Source organism: Thermobia domestica, chromosome 8 (assembly GCF_964235325.1).
Source record: "Thermobia domestica chromosome 8, izTheDome1.hap1.1, whole genome shotgun sequence".
In the NCBI taxonomy this organism is placed as follows: domain Eukaryota; kingdom Metazoa; phylum Arthropoda; class Insecta; order Zygentoma; family Lepismatidae; genus Thermobia; species Thermobia domestica.
This window is the reverse complement of record NC_137461.1, coordinates 136,125,974-136,139,205: the sequence shown is the minus strand read 5'-3', so window position 1 is coordinate 136,139,205 and position 13,232 is coordinate 136,125,974. Positions and strand designations below refer to the sequence as shown.

Below are 13,232 nucleotides of genomic sequence, written 5' to 3'. Positions count from 1 at the left end.
AAAGTAGGTTTTGAAAGAGCTCTTAATAAAGAAGGCAGGATACCGATAATGAAAGGTTTTCCAAAAGTTCGTAAGGAGGAGGTAAAACTGAGACCAGTATTAGATTGCGGAGGAAATATATTTGAACCATTGGAGGAGGAGTTAAAGAAGGTTGTGGAAATGTTAAGGAGGCAACAAGACAGTAGCAGTGTGAAAAACTCGGTTGAGTTAAGAAGAAGGTTGAGGAAGTAGGACAGAGCAAAGCTAAAACAATCATGTTCAGTGTTGATGTGAAGGCTATGTTTCCAAGTCTAAGAAGAAACAGCATTGTTAAAGTCATCACTGAATTGATGAAGGACAGGAAGATCAATGGTTGGAGTGGAGAACGACTGAAGGAGGCCCTGAAGACTATATGGAATAACAGTTATTGTGTTATAGGTGATAAGTTAGTGAAAATCAAGGAAGGACTAAGCATATGTTCCAGGTTGAGTCCAGTGGTAGCAGAAATTACTATGAACGACTGGGGGAAGAAAGTAAGGATGAAAGGAAGTGACAGATTAGTGTTTTTTGCTAGATATGTGGACGATTGCATGGAGATTTGGAAAGGAACTGTAAGACAATTGGAAAAGTTTGTAAAAGAAATTGAGGATCTAGAGAAAGGCATACAACTGGAGCTAGAGGTAGAAAAGGAAGAGGCTATAGTTTTCCTGGATATGAGAATAAGGAGGAAACAAGAAGTGATATACACAGAATGGTATCAAAAAAAAATGCGCGTCGGGAAACTATTGCCACGCCAGAAGTGATGTAGATTACTCGACCAAGAGGAATTTCATCCTTAACATGGATAATAGAATTAAGCAAATAACCAGTGACAGAGACAAGGCGGAACAGACTATACAGTCATTCCATAAGCAGAATAATGGATACGATAGAAAGACGCTAAAATACAGAAGGAGATGGGAGAAGAAAAACGAAGAAAAAGAAGAAAGAAGCCGAGAAGGAGAGCAAAGTGAAGGAGGAATAGAAGAAAGAAGAAAAATGTGGTGGGGGATAGAAAGTTTGGGAGAAGAAACAGAAATCATTAAAAGAATGCTTAAGAAGATGGGGGGCATCTCAACTTACAGAAAAGGTAGCAAGAGGCTTCTAGAAGCAATAAGGGAAAAAAGAAGGAAGAAGACAGAAGAAGAACAAGGGGTAATGATGGAGAAAAAAGGAGTTATTTATAAAATTCAGTGCGGCGAGTGTGATATGTGTTATATTGGGGAAACTGGAAAGAGACTAAGAGAGCGTATAAGACAACATAAGGATGACGTTAGGCTACAAAGGAACAAAAATGCGGTCTACAAACACGTAAGGGACACGGGACATTCAGTTAATTGGAATGAAGTAAAAATTCTAAGCGGGGAAGAAAGAAGCATAGTTAGGAAATGGAAGGAGGCACGGTTTATAGAAATGGAGGGTAATAAAGCTATGAACTGGAACTCAGGACTGATCATCGACCAACAGTGGAATAGGTTGTTAAAAAAGCTTAAAGTATAAGATTCGGAATACACATATCTATTATGGTTGTTGTATATATAATGATTGTCTCAAACGTGTTTATGTATTTATTAGTCCATATTAGTTATCTCTATATACGTGTGTGTATATATGTATATATGTAATGGTATATTTATATATACATATATGTGTGGTTCTATAGTGTATGTGTGTATATACTGTATGTGTGTGTCGTATTTTTAAGCGTATGTGTAATTGTATGTTTATCTGTTTATTTATATATTTATTTATTTATGTGTATTTTTTATTTATTTATATATATTTATATAATTATTTAATTATTTATGTTAATTATTTGTTAGTTTAGATTAGTTGTGCTAAGATCGTCCTTTTTATGTGTGTGTAATTTACAACAGATAGGAAGCCTCGGTATAGGGAATTACAAATTAGAATACTTGAAGGGGATTGGCTGCTGCCAGGAGCCAATCAGAATCAAGATGTCTCAGCTCTTGTGTGTATATAAGACTGCACGTTTCTCATGTATCTCACATACTGACTCGATCGTTTGCACGTTTCACACGTATTAACCGTAGCAAGCTTATCGTCCACGCGTTTACTTACTTACTAGCACACAGAGTATAACCAGTTGTTGGAAGTGCGTTTGCGTATGGGCTAATCGTTAATTTACTTATCTCATTTTTGTAGTCATCGTCGTTTTGACTTAGACTATCGGCTTCGGGGGCCTTTATTAAGGCCAGACATAGACTGACTTTATTGGATAGGTGAATCAGGCTCTTATTAGGGCCAGAGCTAAATTAATTTCCACCCTCCCCGACTGTATTGACGAGTGACACACCGGCCGGAGTGGTTAAGATCATACGTTTCCCTGGTCCTCTAGAGCTCCCGAGCTAAGAGTAGGGACTTTAGATTGTACAGGCTTTGCCGACAACCGGGGAACGATTGGCCTTAATCAATCCCAACGGGACTGTTGAATTAGGGACCAATATCTCACTAACATATACACATTTTCATACGGTACAACACAGCAACCTGGCTACCTTGCGGTGTTAACTAAAGGCTTGCTCCTACTCTAACACCTACAATACTCAACCACATAATACACATTTCTTTCCGGCCCTTTTTAGTCCCAGTTTACCACATATTTAACATCGGCCCTTTTTAGTCCCAGTGTCCTGCACAAACCGCAATCGGCCCTTTTCAGTCCCAGTGTTCTCCATATCTATCTACGGCCCTTTTTAGTCCCAGTCAAACCAATATACCATGGTGAAGCAGACGAGAAGTGGGAAGATCAAACCACCAGAGAAACAGTCGACACAAAGAGAAATCAAGAAGAAGCAGCCGACGCCATCACAGCAATCCTCGCAAGAAGATTCCTTTCATGTTACAGTTACCAGAGCTGAAGTCCATGCACCACGTCCTGCCCAGACATCGGCACAAGAAACAATGCAGCAACCACACATGACTATGATCGGAAAGATCACACCATCACGTCGTCTACTAACCGAAGAAGATAACATAGAAGAATGTCCCGGATTGCAGTCACCAAACAATAAAGTACTAGCTGATCAATTCCCTGAGCCATCTCCTGAGAACATTACGAGTGATCGTACACCAAGTTATACGTCGTCTCCCAATCGTAGCGAACAATCAACTACAACAGATGACTCTGATCAACCATCACCAGAAGAGACCTCTCCTGCATCTCACGACTCCAACGACTCTGATTTCATCATTGATGCTCACCAAGGAGATTTTGGACAACGTCTCACCCCACCTGAAGATATGAACCTTACTCCACCTACTATGAATCAACCTACAACAAATGATCATGTTAGTAGTCGTCCTACTACACATGGGGCTACACAATTATCTACCCAGAGTTCACCTTTAAATGATCAGCATGATGAATCGAGAAGAACACCACCACTTGATTTGAGTTTAATTAAAGAGAGACAACAACGAATATTTGAAGACAACTTCCCCTCTCTCCAATCAACAAACAAGACTTCTAGAATCCGTGTTACTAGATATTCTCCAGGTCAACCGACACCAACCAGAAGAACACCCCGAAATGAAGATACCTTAAATCGCCAACACCCAACCATGAACCAAGAGGATTTTTCTGTTATTTACTCCATAGTAATTAATCAAATAAAGGATGATCTATGTAATCCCATCACATTCAAGAAGTTGATCAGAAATAGACTTCCAAACATCGCTCTCACCACACATGCTATGCCCCGAACCAATGGATTGAGAATCAACTTTAGAACCAAAGAAGATAAAACACGATTCCTGCATAAATTCAAAATACAAGATTTTGGACCAAAAGCACGATGGGTGACCAATGATGAAAAAACATTCACACCAACAAGACCTACAAACCCAAGACGGAAAGTATTCACTTGTGTCATCAAGGGAATACCTCTAACAACTACGGTAGAAGATATTAAACAAGATTTCATTCACCAACATTATTCGGATCAAGAACCAAAATGGACCACTTCCTTTGATTAGACTATTCTCCTTTGATCCAGATCAAATTAGTCATCTCATCACCAATGGCATCACAATTGGAATGCAGCGATTTAAAGTGGAACCATCCAAGAGTCGAGGAAGACCTAATCCATGCAATAGATGCTTTCAATATGGGCATCTTACACCTCATTGCAAGAACAAATCCATATGCTATAAATGTGGCTCTGAACATGAAAGCAAAAGCTGTCAAAAAACTGCCAATACTAATTTCTGCTTGACATGCCATAAGATGGGTCATCGTACAGGGGCCAGCCAATGCCCAAAACGCCCATACAAATCAAATCAGGAGTCACCAAATATCACACGCATTTTTCGACGGACAACACCCAACACCAATACTTCAAGAAATTTACATTTTGAAGACCATTTACCTCCAAAGCAGCCTTCAAACACAGATGCCTTTCATACCCAACAAGACCAAGAAGATGCCATCCATAACGAAGACCATGAAGAAGAAGATTATAACCATACCAAAGAAGATGAAGATTATAACCATACCAAAGATGATCAATCAGTTCACAAGCATTGTATTGATCTTATAGAACAGAAAATTCAAGATCTTAAAAATAACATGATCAAATGGATGACATCCATTATCACTATCATCTCTGACGCTCAAACCTTACAATTTGAGGTTGTTCAAGGAGCCATTAAACAAGCCACTGAAACATACTTCAATGAACGCATTAACACCTTAATATCAACCGATGGTGAACTACATATAAGACAAGAGAAATACATACGATACCTCAAGAAAAATCACCTTAAAGAACACATCGCTCAAACTACTACTGCATCATAATGGCTCAACCGCCGAAGAAGACTTCTCATCGCTGGCACAACAAATCTACTAACTTAAAAATTTTATTCATTAATATTCAAGGTATAAGAAGGAAAACTCTTGAACTGTCTATATACGCTGCCAAACACAAAATTGACGTCATCGTCATTAATGAAACTAAATTAACCAATATCCACGCTCTACAAATTCCAAACTATAAGACTGTACGCCATGACAGAAAGTCGCCGTCTGGAGGTACTGCTATTCTAATAAGGAAAGAAGTCTCCTTTTCCATCTACAACATTCCCAAACGGCTACAAGACGAGAAAACTACTCCATTGGCTATCACACTACAGCTCCACATTCCGATCATGTTGGTTACTCTCTACAACCAACCTAATGAAGATCTATCCCAAAGTTTACCTTTATTGACACACTTCTCCAGATTCCAGTATTCAATTATTTTAGCAGATCTAAATGCTCAAAATCAATTATTTGGAGATCCAATTACAAACAAAAATGGGAAAATTCTACTGACTTACCTTACTAATAGTTCTCTCTTCCTTGTAAAACAGGATAAACCTACAAGACGTGCCCAAACAGCAAAGGAACAGGACACTAATCCTGATAAGATTTTGATCACAAGTAAATTACTTCCAATCATACAAGAAGCTCACACCAAATATGACCTTCCCTCAGATCATGGAGCAATAGAAATACCACTTAACAATACCTTAATGTCACCTCAACATAATATTACTATTAAGGATTATCAGAAGACAAATTGGGAAGGATACAAGGAAGATATCACTCGACTATTATCTGATATTGAAATTCAGAACAACGAGGATTCAATATCACAAGCCTATGACAGAATCACTCACATCATAAAAGAGGCCCTGGAAAAACATGTTCCTATTAAAACTATCAACCCATATGAAGAACGAATTCCTCGACACCTTCTTGACAAAATCAACCATAAAAAATTTTTATATAGACTATCAGAAAAAATCCAAACCAAGATACTAAACGGATCATTAACAAACTCAATCATGAAATCAGACAAGATATTACTCGTTTCAGAGAACAGAAATTAATCAACAAGTGTGAGAATCTAAAAAATCTATATATGCAAAAATCTCCAAAATTTTGGAAAGAATTAAGACCCAAATACAAACAAACTAACAGTAAGGATATACCAACAAATATTGATGGACAAAATTTGCTCACCATAGAACAAAAATTAGCATTTTTTCAACAGAAATTACAACATCACTTCAATCAACCACCCACTACAAATCGGAAACAAAAAGCCATCCAAAATCTCGCTAACAAAATGAAAACATTTCTCCAGCACAAGCAAGATATTCGAACTCAAGATATAGCTGATGAACACCTTGGAAATGTACAACTACTTCTCCAAGACATATTGCCAATAGAAATTAAAGAAGCTGCCAAAAAGAAGAAGAATACAGCACCCGGACCGGATGAACTTCCCAACATATGTATTAAAAACGCTCCTGATTCTCTACTAAAAGCCTTAGCACAAATATTCACCTACAGCATTAGTACAGGCTTTATACCTGAATCTTGGAAACAATCTTACACCATTCTACTTCCTAAACATGGAAAAAATCATTCTCTATCTACAAATTACCGTCCTATAACTCTCACTTCCATTATGTCTAAACTATTAGAAAAAATATTGGTTGATCGACTACATAGATATTTCCAAACTACTCAACAAATTACTTCTAATCAAGCTGGATTTCGTCCACAGCATAGTTGTACAGACCAAATATTACGCCTTCATAGTCATTTGGAGAAAGCTATTAAGAAGAGACTTAAGGCAGGAGCAATATTCCTCGATCTTAGTTCAGCATTCGATTGTGTCTGGCACGACGGCCTACTAACAAAATTACTGCAACTCAACCTCCCTACAACAATAATTCGTTGGATATGGAATTTCCTTCAACAGCGTCAGACGCGAATCAAGATGAAAGGTCAACTATCAGAAATAATCAATCTAAATCGAGGTGTCCCACAAGGCACAACTATTGCACCTTTATTATATATATTATATGTGAATGATACACCACTTTTAAACAACAACACGTGCAATCTAGCACTTTTCGCTGATGATACGGCATATTGGACATATGCTAACAATACCACCCTCATATTAAATCGATTGAAGCGTCAAACCAAACAATTTCAAACCTGGTGCAACCGATGGTTCTTAAAACTAAACCCACAAAAAACTCAGATACTGTTATGTTATCCAAATGGAAAAGGCATCAGGAAGGACCGCCAAAAATCGATTATCATAGACAATACTCATGTTTTTCCAGCAAAAAATGCAAAATATTTGGGGGTCACTTTGGATAATCGATTGAACCTCAGAAATCACATAGCCATAGCCAAAAAAAGAGCACTTCTAATCATGTTTAAACTAAAACATACAATTAACCAAACAGCTTTAACACCAAAAGCCAAAAGCCACATATACAAATTACTAATCAGAACAATATTACTCTATGGACACCCTATTTATAATAGGGACAATATAGCTGAGGTGGCAAAAACGGAACGTTTTTGGCTCAGACGAATATTGCAAATAGAAGGAAATATAGACAATATTTATGAACAAGCAGAATTACTACCAATAGAAATCACAATAAACAACTTAAATTTCAAATACATTGAAAAACTAAGACAAAAGGATTTCTATCAAAAACATTACATGGCTGAAGATCAACAATATCACCCAAACCCAACAACAATACTTCAAGCATTAACTAATCATTATTTTGATCGCATAAATGAATAAAAACACAACATAATCAACATCTCAACAAGTTTTTGACTCAGCGTTGGATCTCGGATTGGTGCGGACTCCATGGATGCGGCGAGACAACACCTTCACGATCTACACAGAAGAGCAGAAGAATCGGTATATTGCCTCCTTCCCAATTAAACCTACCCAAACACACCTAATCCCTATACACCAAAAAAAAAAAAAAAAAAAAAAAAACATTGTGCCACTACAAGCAGACTTGTTAAACCACACACATAAAAATAAACACTACCTTGGATAAAGTAGCTTAAAGCTAGATATCCTTCCTTCTCAATAGAAAAGGAAAATGACAGCACTTGACTTGACTTGACTTGACATGTATCTCATAGTGTCTGATGAAGCCAAAATGTTAGTTGGCGAAACTGTAACACGCATGTAGTTTTTTTTTTTTTATGTGAATATATTGTTTTGCTCAGCAAATAGTTTGTTTGTGTTTAAGTAAATGCATGGAAATTAAACTACAATTTGACAATGAGATTAGTTATGATACTGATATAAAATACTACATGTAGAAAGTTTAGAGATTGTAGGAGTCTGGGGGAGCAGTCTAGGTGGCAGTCAGGGGGGCAGAAGTAGCTACTAGGGGGGCGCTCGCCCCCCTTGCCCCCCTCTGGCGTCGTCACTGATACATACAGATTACGTTGAAATACTAGGCTACATCTACGGTCAAAGAGAAAAAACACACAAAATAGAAATTTTTAATACTATTACTTATTTAATTCATTTACACATCTAGGTACTCATTCAGGGAATAAAGCAGTCTTGTAACAGATAGGTTTTCCACTAATCTCTTGAATTCCCCTCTTTGTTCTGTCATTCGAATATGCTGAGGAACTTTATTATGTAATATGGTACCCATAAATGTTGGATTCGTTTCATATAACTTTGTGCGATGCTGTTTGATGGGAATTTTATCTTTACGCCTGGTACCATATTTATGGGTTGATGGTGTGTTAAGTATTGCAGTTAGTTTTAACAAAGAAAACTAACTTTGAAATACTTAACACACCATCAACCCTCACTATGCGAAATATGTATAGTGAGGGTAAAGGCAATATTTTGAGTTCTTTAAATATTGGCCTACACCAATCATTCATTTTGGCCCCTGTTATAGATAGTTCCTAAAACCCTTTTTTGAATCACGAACAATATATTATTTGTTTGGGAACTTCCCCAGAAGATTATCCATATGTTAGTAAAGACTGAAAGAGTCCGAAATATAAGTTACGAAGCGCATCTAGCGTACGCTATAAGTTACGAAGCGATTTAAAACATGTTTGATAGATTTTATTGCATAGAGCATTTTATTGATCTTTAGGCCCAATGAAGATATATGTGTTTCCCAAGAAAGATTGTAATTTAGCCAAAGTCCCAGAAATTTGGTTGAGTTTGAATAAATTATTATTTGATTATTTAACATTATGAGTGGTATTTCGGGTTCGTTGTCAGGTTATTTAAATAGACTGGGTTTTTTCTCTGAATACCCACCGTCGCTGACGGGATAGCCCGGTACGATAACAACTGAACTTCAAGTTTCAACAACAAATCGTCCCAAATAGCATTGGTTCGGGTAATACACATGTCTCATGTAGCCTAAAGGGGGAAAACCTACCAAAAATAATAAAAATAACCTGAATAGACAGTGGTTGTCTAAGAGATATGCGTGGTGTTGTATCGTATTCCCTTATCATCATAGCCTGCAAATCAACATGTAATCGTCACAAGCACTTCAAATCCTTACCTGTATTGTTTTCATTCATAGCGTATTACGAGTACATTCCAATAATAAATAAACAACAGAACACTTACGACACTTATTAATGGGACTATGCATGTAAATTAGAGAATTGATTTTACACTGCTCTTGATTTAAAAAATATTTTAAGATGATATGAAAGATATCGATTTATTGTTAATATTTCACATTCATAGACATCACTTAGATTTTACACAATAACCATGTACAGTATTATGTGGGTGTTTCATTCGCTGGCCCATATACGAACGAGATACGGTTGCGTTATTCGTGTCGCGTAAGTAAAAACGAAATGAAATCAATGATGCGAGAATGCAGAAATAATCCATCTATCGTTCCACGGTGAAAAGTCCCAAATTTCTTCTCCGTGCTGCTGTTTTCACACTTTGGATAGTTTATTACTTGCCCATAGTTTGAGAGTACACACATATATATATAAAACATATGTTAATTTGTGGCTTGTTATGATATTTGTTCCGGAACGAATTTTAAATACACCAGTGAAAATAAATATATCACTGCTGTTTTACTAATCACTGCATAATTTATAAAACGAATTATCCTGCCAAATATTGAGTATAGTCGTCTTTTTGCGTATTTTCTGGCAGTGAGTGCGGATGACTTGTTGATCGATTTGAGTTCTTAAAATGCACTGCCCGCTTCTTTTGCATCAACGCTTTTCTGCAGACAAAGAGAGCGGAGTGATACGAATGTTACTAGGATAATAGTTCCTATGAAACTACACATTATTATTAAATATTTTAGCCAGTGAAACACCATTAGGCAAATTATATGTCTATTAATTGAATGACTGACACGTAGACATTGGATAATTCACTAACTATCAATCAATTACTGATAATTGAACATATTAATACTTTGGACAGGAGTCTGCGTAGGTGTGAGTGAGGGAACGAGCAAATACCTTCCGAAATACGGTTCGACGAGATGTGCTGAAATGTCTTGAGAAGAGAGGCACCTTCTGGGTAGAAAAATTTCATGGTTTCGCTCTTCTGCGAATTTCGACTGGTTAAGCGCTAATTCCAAGAATTCCTCTTGTGAATATGAGGGTTGGTTAAAGAATACACAACTTTAGCGTCACAACATTATATCAATATCTACGCAATGGTTATTTTGAATCTGATGGAAATTTAGGGCTGTAGATTTGTCTGTGTTTAATTTTAGCTTGTTTTGGGCAAACCAGTTTTCTAAACTTGTCTCGTCAATTTTATCGCGGATATCATAGCTGTGTCTGTTATTAGTTAGACTTGTGTCATCAGCATACATAGTTGTGTTTGCTAATGTTACGTCATTTGGCAAATCATTTACATATAACAGAAATAATATGGGTTCTAATATTGATCTTTGAGAACACTAATAGAAATACTTTTAAATTTAGATTTATGAGTAGCTGAATTAGTTGAGTCTGACAGAAATGGTATTTCAACAGCTTGGGCACGATTTTACAAATACGATTTAATCTATGAGTTGACAACTCCTCTTAAACCGTAACCGTTATATTTATGGATTATTATTGTAGGCATAGAGTTTGCTGGTTTCTTGAAACATATTTTTCCATTTTTTCTTTCTAAAGGTTAAGATCAATTTTAAGAATTCTAATACCTGAAACAACTGCCTTTGCACAAAAAATGTCTTTTGTGTTATGTTTTATAGTTTAAAGTTTCTTACGGATGAACAATTTTCTGAGTTTTCTTTGCTGCACTTTTGAAATAAATTGTCTAAGTTGGAGTTAAAATTTACTGTATTTCCTATTTAAAATAGCTGGGACAACCGACCCTGTTCAGTGAGACAACCAACCCAGAGACTGGGCAGGTTGTCACATATGGAAGATATTTTTCAAACTTCAAAAATGCCTCTCTCTTAATAACATTTATCAGTGAAAACCATGGTATTGTGTGAAAGAGATACCAAAGTTAAGACAGAACAATTGATACTTTCGTAACTTTCTTTCGTGCAAAGTTACATTCCATAAACCAAAAACTGACAACCAGTCCCGGTCTCCCCTACTTCATTTATGTAATAATGTCTCTTTTTCAGATTGAGCAGCATGATGTCTGACAGTTGTTTAGAGTAATCAAAAAAATGTCTGGTGGAAAACTCTCCTGAATACTGAAATGGTAGATAATACAAAGTCATAAATTCATGTATCCAGGAGGCGTCATTAAGCGGGAAAGTGACGTAAAATCTGAACCCACGTATACAGGAATGTTGACAACTGTGCAAATTATATAACATTATTACCTTTTTTGGCTGAAGTCATTATTAGATATCGTTAGTGGATTAAAATTATCTAAATTGTTTTAATATTTTAAATGTAATTGGAAATAGGTGTCAATATTCCGTGGTGCAGGCCTAGCGATTAGTAATTTATAACGCCCCTAGTAGCCTGCACTTTACACACCCTACTCCTCATCACAAGTTTCTTAATTCCCTCTGGTCCATTGGGAATGATTTTCTTGTTCCTACTCGCAATGGCTTGGTTACTGCTCCGTACCTACATCCATTTGTTATTAGTAGAAGGTTTATCTAAGGAATAGCATCACGAAAATTGTTTACAATGCTTTTAGGCTATAAAACAGTTTCACAGCATTTATATTTTCATGTAATTATATTAAATGCATGAGCTTTACGTAGTTCATTCAAAATGCCTTCTCTATTGTCTTACGTGACTTTTATACCTACCATAGATGTTCACAGAACAGCGTATATTCTGTGAAAATTTTAGGACTACAGCACTGATTATACAATGCAGAGGTAGCGACACATAAAATAAAGCCCGGAATTAATGGCGAAATAAAAACCCGAAAATGGCTGGCAAAATTGCAAAATAAACATCCAAAAATGGCAGGGAAAATGGCAAAATAAAATAAACAAGCAATCACGAACTTTTGGGGAAAAATAGATACACTAGACTTTCGCTAATCCGGCCCTCAGTAATCTGGCGCACATCCAACCAAAAACACATGCACAATGAATTATCGTGCGCATGCGCAACAATGCTTAGTTAACCAATGCTTTGTATACTGTACGTATTCGAAATTGTAGCATTCGTTACAGCTCGGTTGCGTGATAAAACATGGCACAGTCGCGTATCACCATTGCGACAGTTAAAAATTAGGGACATTGTGTTACTACACAAGGACTAAGTTTTCTTTGAAAATTAATGTATATTTGGATTTAATAAAGTATATCCTCTATGTTTTAAAATTATATCCTTCGATTTAATAAAGTACAGTACACCTTATTCCCCATGTTTTCAAAATAAATAATAATAAAAAAAAAACAAGATAAATAAATCACTCAATAATCCGGCACTTCAGCTAATCCGACATCCATATGTGCCAGGAATGGCCGAATTAGCGAGAGTCTAGTGTACTAAAATATGTAAAAGCTATAATAGGCTATAATTCGTTTACTAATCGAATAAAATATTTCATGATGCACTTTGTGCTTATCATTTAAAGTTCTGGAAACTTGCGCAACCCGTGAATGGACGACATCTAACAATTCATTCGCCATTCTTCAGTAGTAACAATGAAACATTAACTTAAAAACACTATCACATTTTATTCACACGCAGTTACATTAGCACAAACATTTAAAGCACAAGAAATCCTAAAGTGAAATCATTTTACACTACACTAGCAGTTTATGTTCACTTACGAAAGGTTTTTCATATTTTTGTTCTCTGAAATTATTAACATCTTTTTAAGATTCTCAGAGGAAAGACTTTGTCTCCTGTCAGAAAGAATTCCCTTTAGATGTGAAACTGATCTTTC

At 36.3% G+C, this 13,232-nt stretch overlaps 1 protein-coding gene across 1 annotated transcript; it reads left to right on the top strand.

Annotated features, from left to right (window-relative positions):
• The first annotated feature begins 254 nt into the window (after positions 1-254).
• Positions 255-782, top strand: LOC145692310 (uncharacterized). Its single transcript, XM_081767608.1, has one exon. It carries the CDS (start codon positions 255-257, stop codon positions 780-782), a length of 528 nt encoding a protein of 175 aa, XP_081623734.1.
• Positions 783-13,232: the final 12,450 nt, after the last annotated feature.

Coding starts and splice junctions, on each gene's coding strand:
- LOC145692310 (XM_081767608.1), top strand. CDS start 255: ATGTTCAGTGTTGATGTGAAGGCTATGTTTCCAAGTCTAAGAAGAAAC.